We start from the raw sequence: 9,668 nt of genomic DNA, 5'->3' as shown, positions 1-9,668 counted from the left end.
TTTATGAATAACAGGAACATAAAAGAGAGTATTTGCAGGGTAACCTTATAATAAAGCAAGGTTATATGCTCTTTGATATTAAATGTAAAATGATTTATCATCTTAACATAAATGTGAGTTTGTTTTGTGGGGTTTTTTTTTGTTTGGCTTTTTTTGCTGGTAGTGGGGACTGTTGTGTTGCTTTTGTTTGTAACCGCTGTTTTGCAATCTTCATGAAGCAATATACAATATTTATTTTTAAAGATCTGTTTATGCACACACAAATAAGTCTTACTTTCCCTTATTCGAACTTTGAGATAAGCCATAGCCACAGGTATGTAGAAACTGACATCATAGAATTGGTAATCTTACTAATGATTGTCTAAACACAGTGAGAATTGAGATGCTGTCTTTTCACAGAACTCTTTGGTCTTCTCTCTTTGCACTTGCTTAAACCAAAGTCAGGTACAGTACTCTTATGGTGCTGAAGACATTACTTTATTCATAGAGCTAAGAACTAGAAGATGAGTGCTACTTGCTCACTTCACTACCGAAGACTGAAATTTAGTAGTTTGTCACTGAAGGTAACAGAAAATCCATAAAGAAGTCAAGCAAAAAATAGGCAACTGCAGAATGGTAGGGGCAAGAGTAATCCTTTAACACTGAAATAATGGATTTTTCCTTTTGATATTTTGCGTAGCATCAATACTGCATCTGTGTTTTGGCATTTCCAACTAACCCCTCAAGTTTTCTTTCTTTTTCCATTAGTCCCCAGCTTCTAGAGAAGAGGTACGAGATGATAAAACCACCATAAAATGTGAGACGTCACCACCTTCTTCACCTCGATCTTTGCGTTTGGACAGAGTCCAAAAAGGAGCTTTGCATACAGTGAGCCATGAAGATATCAGGGACATAAGAAAGTAAGTAGCTGTGAATAAGTCAGACCTACCAGTAATTTAGTATTCCAAATGATCAGAATAAACCCCTAAGACTGCAGATACAGGATTTTAGTCTAGATATTGAAGTGTTTCTCAAAAGTGAAGAGAGTGAACACATAAATGGGTGATTATGTTGCATGAACAGTAAGAACGCAGATTTTGTTAATGTTTGGAAGTGGCTTTATGTGAAGAATTTTTCTGGTACTCAAGGTCTGCATTAAGTTTGCTTTGGAAATGCAAGATCTACAATTCCAGTTGTCTTTCATAGACTGCAATTTAGCAATAAATTCAGAAGTAAGTTGCAAAATTACCATCATTTTGATTGACAGATGTTCTTTTCAAAGTGCCTAAGTATCTGGGACAGAGTCCACTCCAGTATTTAAAACTTCCATCATCTGCCTCAGTTTGTCAGGAGCTTGTGTTGTCAACTTTGGTCTCTCTGAATTGCACTTTAACCACTTTAATTCTTATTTTTAAAAAAAGTAACAGTTGAATTGTAGTTCTGTGCAATAGTATATAAATTCTGTACCCCTTCCGTTCTTGCATGATTTAGTTGTTTCTACTGTTTTTTCTATTAAATAACATGTATTTTAGTAAATACGTTTCTTTTCATGACTCATTAAAAGGCGGAATTAGATGTCATTAGTGAGTTACTGAGCTTTTGTTAGCTTGCACAGGAACCTGAACTTGTCTGTCACTATGTTATGCCAGTGTATTTGTTATATATGTGCTTCTCCATGACTCCTTTTTTTGTAAAGTTCAACAGGCTCGCAAGATGGGCAAACAAGCAATCCTAGTAGCAGTAATAGTAGCCAAGATTCACTTCATAAAGCCCCCAAAAAGAAGGGGATCAAATCCTCTATTGGCCGCTTGTTTGGCAAGAAAGAAAAGGGACGACCTGGACAAACAAGCAAGGAATCATTAGGACAAGGTTGGTTTGGGTTTTGGTTTTTTGGTTTGTTTTTTTTTTTTCCTTTTGCACAGTGAGAGCGTGAAAGACTGAATTCTATGATGTATGTATCAGTTTGTGCATATTTTTGACATTATTTTGATGCTGATATACAGCATTTTTTTGAATTTGTGGCTCTAAATTTTCTGGTATGTCCTTTTATGAGTGTAGGATGCAAGTTCAGCTAGCCAGGTATGGCTGTCTTTTAGTCTTATGTAGTCAGGTTATTGAACCTTATTGATCTGTTATGGCTCGTTTTGTGAAACAAAAGTGTCAACTGTATCTCAGAAGTGAAACAAGCTTCTGTTCGTATTGACACCAACAGTCTTGTCATTTTGGACCCAAAGGAACTGCCTTGAAACGAATCCAGCTAGCTTAGTAAATGCTGTGGTTACCTTTCTCTCTTGCATAATTCTTTGCAAAAAGCAACACCCTTGATGTTGACACCGACCATTAGTGATATGGGAACATTGAAAATTCATCTTACAGGTGGTGGTAACATGAGGTTCTCGGTGTGACTCCAGCTGGTTTTAAACAGCACCTATTTGAGTCCATACCAATCTGGTTTTCCTATTTGTGTACACCGTTTGGGGTATTAATTCAACTAGTAAATGGAGTGATAAATGGGCTTGGAGGTTTGGCTTTGTACATTTCTGAGCAGTAATATTACAAAGGATTAAATACTTCTGTTCAGGAAATCAGTGGTGATTTTTGAGTTATAACTGGCCAAAACTGAGAAGGTAACCAGACTGGGGTTTTTTGGTTTTGTTTTTGTTATTTTTTTTGTAGTTGGCATGGCAGAAGCAGATGGTTCCTCTCAGGATGCATTAGGTCTCAGCAAGCTTGGAGGTCAGGCAGAAAAAAACAGGAAAATGCAGAAAAAGTAAGTTATTGAATATTTTTAATCCTTTGTTGTTAAGGTATTGCTTTATTTAAAAATGTTTTGTTTTCTTCTTTTGTTTGTTTCTGTTTTCAGGTATTTTTGCCAAATATGGTTCATAAGTCTCTAGAATTTTTTTTAAAAATATTTTTATTTATTTATTATTTTTTATTATTTTTAGTAGTAACAGTTTGTGGTAAGTTTGAAACTAATTTCAGTGCTGAAAGCTTATTGTTGAAATGCTGTAATAAACAAACTTGGAGATAAAAGTGGACTCTTACGAAACCTTCCCCCAACTTTGTTATGTTTAATACCTCCTTTGGGTTTAATTCATTTGGAGGACTTCCCAAAGTTGTCTTCGGCTGTTGTTTGCTCCAGAGTGTGAAAGAGTTGCCAGAGTGAAAGCGTGAGGTGTTCTGTACAGACATCTTTCTGTATGCATTTGCTGGTGCTTCTCTAGCAGGTGACTCTGAAAGTCTTTCCTTGTGTTGCAGCTGCTAGCTGCTGCTCTATTCACTAATTTTTTCACTTCTGTTTAAGGTTGTCTTGACATTTTCTCTCATATATTTTAACAGCTGAAATCTTTTTTTCCTTACGCCAAATACCCCTGATTTCCTCCTTTTTTAATAAATTGTGACTATTTCCTTTTCTTAAGGTACCTTTTAGATATGTAGTTACATTTTCCTGGCCATTAGAATTTTTTCAGTGTGTGTCCAAGAAAATCTTTAGTTTAATGTTCACCTTTGAGTATTGCATGCTTTGTTTTTCCCCAGACTTGGAAGAGGTGAAGCAAAGACTTTAGTCATAGGTGAAAAATAGATATTGCTACTAGTAGAAATCTTGACTTGATGCTTATATGGTAATACAGGAAACACTAAAATTTATAGAAGTAGGATCAGGCATTCTTTGCATTTTTCCACCCAAAGCTGAGCCATATACTTTGCCCTTTTATTGCTTCTGTTCTGTTCGGCTGTCTTTACTCTGTGGCAGAAAAGCTGACCGAGATCAGACATGTTTTGCTTTTTTACTTGCCTTCTGAAGACAGAATAGTGAATGTTGAAAAGAAAATGTGCTGATTTTCTGTTTGCGAGAGATTTCTTGCAGCACCTAAGTTCTATTAACAAATAAGAGTAATGCCTGGTGACTGCTAATGAAAACCAGCAGTGTGTTGGTTTGAAAAGTCAGAATGGAATGTGGTTTTGTTTGTATAACAGAACACTCAGCTGTTTTTCTTCAGACTGTTACACTGAAGGCAATCATACGTTATTATGATCTGGTATTTTCCCTTTTCTACAGAGCTTTAAAGCCGTACCACATCTTGCTTGAATAAGTAGTTTTAATCTGGTCATATCGAAATAGTGGTGGGCCTGTTCTTTGAACAATACAGATCTTTCTCAATACCAGCAACAAATTTCATTCTCGAGTAAAACAATCTATACTGTCTTGCTTTAATAAATGCAAAAAAAGAAATGCAGATAAATCATGACTTCTCTTTGTAAACATTCTGCCTTTCAGAAATTTCCTGGTATTGCTTAGAAGTATGCCTCATGGCTGCACGTTGTTGGTTGCTTAAAATGCAAGTGGCGATATTAGACAAATGAAATCTTTTAGTTTGGAATTGCCTTGCCTAGCTATTAAATATGAGCGTGTGCTTATTCACAGGAAGGTGTCTGTGATGTAGATATTTCAGTCAAAGTGGGTATGAAACAAGACTGTGTTGATGAAGATAGGTATGATAATATTTCGTTTTATTACTTTTACTGCTGAGAGCAGCAGCAGGGCCCTTTGAACTTCCACGAGAAGCAAATGTTACCATTTAAAAAATCCCAGCAAGACATTTTAATCCAGCTCTTTCAGAACCCTGACAGGTATTCTGAAAGAGGAAGCAGTATTATCACAGTGTCAGAGATCCCTTGCTGCCTTCTCGAGGTGCTCGTTATCAAAACGAGAAAGTAGTAAAGCTGCTCAGAATTGATTTTCACTTTGATATTGGAGGAGGGTGGGGTTAAAGTAAATTCTGGAGGCTGACTGTTCACTTGTAAAATCCTGTATTCAGCAAAAAGAATTCCAGTTACCTGAATGCTTGGAACAATGACAGCTATTTCTATTTATAGTTGTCTCTAATCCCTGTTTGCTTGCTTATCTTTCTGATTTCTGCATGGATGCACAAAAACAGTCTGAGGGTAGTATTCAATGTCTTTACTAACAAAAACCTATTTATAGGTACAGGATTAAATTACAGTATACATTATTTGTCTGGTTTTTTTATGCTTTTGAGTTCAGTTTAATCCTAGTTTTATATTTTTCCTTCATTGTTTTATTTTCCTTTTGTTTACCATTTGATGTGGTAGTGCAAAATCAGGGTAAGTTTATATTTATTTTATTAGGATTGTTGTGAAATTACGATAAATCTCATTTGGATTTTTTAGCAATATATTAAAAGCTCTAACTTTTTTCAAAAAAACGTCTAATTACGAGAGGAGATACGAGATTCAAAATAATTTATTGTGAAAATGTGTTGCTGAAATAAATCCAGTGCTGTCTGGTTCAGTGTGAATGCTAGTTCAATGTCTTGTCTTGATTTGCATGGTGTGAATTTTCATAATGGAAATAGTAAACCCTACTTAGATGGAATTAGTTTTGTAATTTGTGTTTTGAAAGTTGTTTAGCAATAGTAGATAATTGTGGCAATAAATTTCCAAGGTAGACATATTTTTGTAAAACCATTGCTCTTTGTTTACTAAACTTAAGTTGGTTTTAGTGTTTGGTTCATGCCGTTTGTCCTTTGTGAGCTGTACTGTTGACAGTGTTTGCCACAACTGTATTTGTGCTTTTCTGTGTACAACACAACAAACTTAATACTGTATTAATCAGAAAGGAAGACAACCCTAAATTTAGGATAACTTTCCTTAAAAAAAGTGATACACAAGAAGTTGACTACATACCTGAAATCAATATAGAATAAGGATATTAACTTTCCACTGATGCTGTGCCTATTTTCATCTCATGTTTTACTATTGTTGCCTCTGACTTTTTACACCTTGCAACTCTGTCATTTCCATCAGTATCACTCTCTTCACCACTTTCCATATGGTGTTTTCTCTACTCTCAGCTTCTTCCAAATCAGTTATGCTCTGTCCCATCCAAGGAATCTGGAATACAGCATTCCCCTTTGGCTGTGAGTTCTGGATTTATCCATTCCCATGCTGTCTTAATCCAGTGACAAAGTGATGTTGCTCCGGGCTGCTTTATTTTCCTTGTGGGCTCAGCATATGCTTGCCTGCCCAGAGCCATTCTAAATACAAATACTTTAAATGGTCTTTAAAGGGCCTTGTGTGTTCACTACTACATCAAGCACCTGCAGTTTTGACATCATTTCTCATCCCATATGACCACAATTTCTTTGTTCTCCGCAGCTGGTGTTAGATGCCTTTTGGATGTGTATAACAGCAAGCGTTCCCCTCGTGCAGCAGCACATTTGGTGTCCTGTTCCAAGTGATGTTCAGCCAACTTTTTATTAAGTCCGTAGACATCTATCCCTTGGTTTTGTCACCTAAGAGTTATTCCAGTAGCCAGCTACTCCTTTGACATTCTTACATCCTTCGCGGTGCCAGCTTTATACAGTCTCTTAACACTGCTCCAACATTTATTCTTTTTTCTCACAAAGATATGAGGTTGGATTTTGCACTCACTTCTAAAATGGTGCAATCGGATGGCCTGTGAAACTAAACTGGCCCGTCAGTTGTGATCTTTACATAATCTGATCATGTATTGCTGGAATGCAGCGAGTTTCTTGGTGAAGCTGGAAGGGAATTGTTGGAAAAGTGAAGTTCCCTGTTACAGGAAAAAAAAACCACATTGATGCGTAATTTGCAGATAAAACAGCAGCAGCCTTTGAATTGTCCTGTGAGATGTTTTGTGCCTGTGCTTTGTCTGGAGCTTTCAGTGTAATGATTTCCTGTGCAAGCAAGTTGCCGTCTCTTCTTGCATATGAACAAATTCCGTAATTAATTTTCTACTTCATGGATATGTTCCTCTTTGGATCCATTGAATAATTTCTGTATAAAGTTATCTCATAAACACCTTTGTTTCATTTGTTTCTATTTCTACATGTTTGCCTCCATCACATAACCCTTCCTTCCAGCCACGCAATAGTTTTCTGCATACAATACCACCATGAGTTTGAAGTTTGCATCATAATCTCTCCTTACACTTTTGATACATGCCCTGTACTGCTCATCTCTGAATGATTTGCTGTTTCAGGGAGTACCCAGGGAGACTTATAAAACTACCAGAAGTGACGCTGCAATTGTCTGAACTCCATAGGATACCCAGGCAGCTTTAGAAGCTGGGGCAGAGGCCGTGATTACGTGCTCTCCTGGGGTCATCCTACTCAAACCTGAGGCTGCTTTGGGCATGTCTCTGCTCTGTCATCACTAGCGGCCTCCCTCACTGCACGGTCATGTTACCACAACCACTGAAAAGGATCACAAAGACACCAATTTGGAAGTTAAGCTACTTGGAAAAAACATTGTGTTCCTTTCTGGCAAATACAGTATTAAGCATTTTATTCTGTTTTTACCAAGCAGTATTATTTTAATATCTTCCTCATTTATTTTTCTCTTTTTTTAACTTTTAAACAAAAAAGTGAAGCAAAACTGAATGTGTTCAGGGCTAGTGATTTGTGGGCTTAATGCAATGTGTTCTGCGATAGCAGGATGATAGCTGATCCTTTATTCCTCATTTAGAAATACATGTATATTTTTGAAGTGTACAAATATGTATTAGCTTTTACAGTCTTCTCTTCTTCGCTAGTGAAATCTAGCTATTGAGCTGCTAACTGCTGACCGCTATTTCCGCCTTAATTGTTGGGTCTTAAAATGGGTACGTTAGAATGGTTATTTGTAACCAGTTATCTGGCAGTTCCTTCCTTCCCTTTTTTCGTTCCTAGGCAGCACATTTAATTAGGATAAAGTATTGGGAGGTTCTTGTTAGAGCAATAGGAATTTACTGACGTGCAGGTGGAGAAGTAGTATCTATGGGTAATAGAGTTGCTAGTATATTTATGACAGCATTGATGATTTTTTGCATTTAATTATCTACCAATATAACAGGAGTATCCTAGGTATGCTGGCATGTCTAAAGGAGCTGAGTACTGCATAGCTGGTTTGCACTAGTAGCAAAGCAAGCTACCAGTCGGTCAGTAACCCCTTTTTAAGATGTCCCGTGTGATAGTTTTTGAACTTTTAAATACATCATCATCTTAGATCTATTCAACGATACATTTCTGAAGGCAGGGAGATTTTATTTGTTTTAAATTGTGAGCAAATGATAAATACATACATAGGATCTTGAATCTGTAGTATTGCTGCTTATCTTCTTAAATCTACACTTGCAGGCATGAATAAAAAGCATAAAACAGTAAAAACTGTTCAGTTTGGTGAAGTTGTTTTTTCTAAGCTTTTGAGGAGAGTGAGTGGAGACTTTAACCATACCCAACTAACTTTCAAAGGCAGCTTAAATATGCTTTTTTTCAGGCTTTATCCATTTTTTTTCAGTCAGACGTATCCAGGCAACATTGCATGCTTATACCCGCAACACTAGTTTTTGTCTCTTGGTTTATCAGACATTTTTGGCAGCTATTTATAGGGATCTTGTGAGCTTCCATTGTTTCGGTAAGCTGAATTGTCAATATTAAACCTCAGTCTCTTCTGTTTCAGAGTAACAAAGGAAATGGTGTCGTCGTAGGAGGTGAAAGCTGAGTTTCAGTACCCAGCCTTTTAGAATATAATTGCCAAAGCGTGGCACTCTGAATATAATGCTTGTCTGAAGCTGTGCCTGAAATTCTGACAGGCTCACTGTTGCAGACTGAAATTCACCAATTAAAGGGTTACCATCCCAGTTCCCAGCCTCGACAGCCTGATGCACAGTACCGTTTCGATGGCATGGGTATCTGGTGTACTCATACATTTCCACAGGTCTCAAATCCACACGTTGAGGGAAAATAACTACTTTGGTTCAGTCTAATTTGCTGACCGGAAAGCTGCAGCAGTTGAGAATCTGACCGACACATAAGTCTGACATCTCCGCTTTGTGTTGGCAGTGTTGGTTAGAGTGTCAGTAGCAGGTTCAGACACACATTCCCGAAAGGCGCGATCCAGCGTCTCTGCCACTCTGCCATTTCCTGTCCAGTTCAGTTCATGTCACCGCATAGTCCTTGCACGTGTGCTGCGGCTGCCTTAGTGGCTATATCATACAAGGCTGAGAAAGGAAGAAAGTTAATTATTGGAATATAGCTTCTCGTTGTTATTAATAACTATTTCTGTAATTGTAGGCATGAGCTGCTAGAGGAAGCCAGAAGACAAGGTTTGCCTTTTGCACAGTGGGACGGGCCCACTGTGGTCGTGTGGCTGGAGGTAAGTGGTCCCTCCAGAATAAATAAAAACTAAAAACCTCAATGTAGAGAAATTTTAAAGAATTTAAGGTTTTGGAGCCAGGAATGTTTTCCAGATCCTGCTTACCTCCTTTTTTGTGTTTCAGCTGTGGGTTGGGATGCCAGCCTGGTATGTGGCTGCTTGCCGAGCCAATGTGAAAAGCGGTGCTATCATGTCAGCCTTGTCTGATACAGAAATACAGCGTGAAATTGGAATTAGTAATCCTCTGCACAGACTGAAGCTGAGGCTGGCCATTCAAGAAATCATGTCGCTAACAAGTCCATCTGCGCCTCCCACCTCAAGGACGGTAAGGAAAGTGTTCCAGCGTTAAATACCTTTTAGAACCATTAGAAGTTTCAAAAATTCTACTATAATCATGTAACTGAAGGGATTTGAACTTCAAATAAGAATTTCTGGAAACATTAAATCATAGAGGAACATGTTATTTAAATATAGGACGTTGCTTCATTTCATCGAAATTAAATGAA

The 9,668-nt window shown here is 37.5% G+C and overlaps 1 protein-coding gene across 1 annotated transcript in view; it reads left to right on the top strand.

Moving 5' to 3' along the window:
* PPFIA1 (protein tyrosine phosphatase, receptor type, f polypeptide (PTPRF), interacting protein (liprin), alpha 1) overlaps positions 1-9,668 on the top strand; it is a 59,371-nt gene that overhangs the window by 37,010 nt on the left and 12,693 nt on the right. The window contains 5 exon segments of the mRNA XM_009886248.1: positions 748-899; positions 1,676-1,848; positions 2,656-2,749; positions 9,081-9,162; positions 9,287-9,487. Coding sequence (XP_009884550.1) covers positions 748-899; positions 1,676-1,848; positions 2,656-2,749; positions 9,081-9,162; positions 9,287-9,487 — 702 coding nt within the window.

Source organism: Charadrius vociferus, unplaced genomic scaffold, assembly GCF_000708025.1.
Source record: "Charadrius vociferus isolate BGI_N301 unplaced genomic scaffold, ASM70802v2 scaffold115, whole genome shotgun sequence".
Taxonomy (NCBI): Eukaryota; Metazoa; Chordata; class Aves; order Charadriiformes; family Charadriidae; genus Charadrius; species Charadrius vociferus.
The sequence above is the reverse complement of the archived record's forward strand: the minus strand, read 5'-3'. Positions and strand labels throughout refer to the sequence as shown.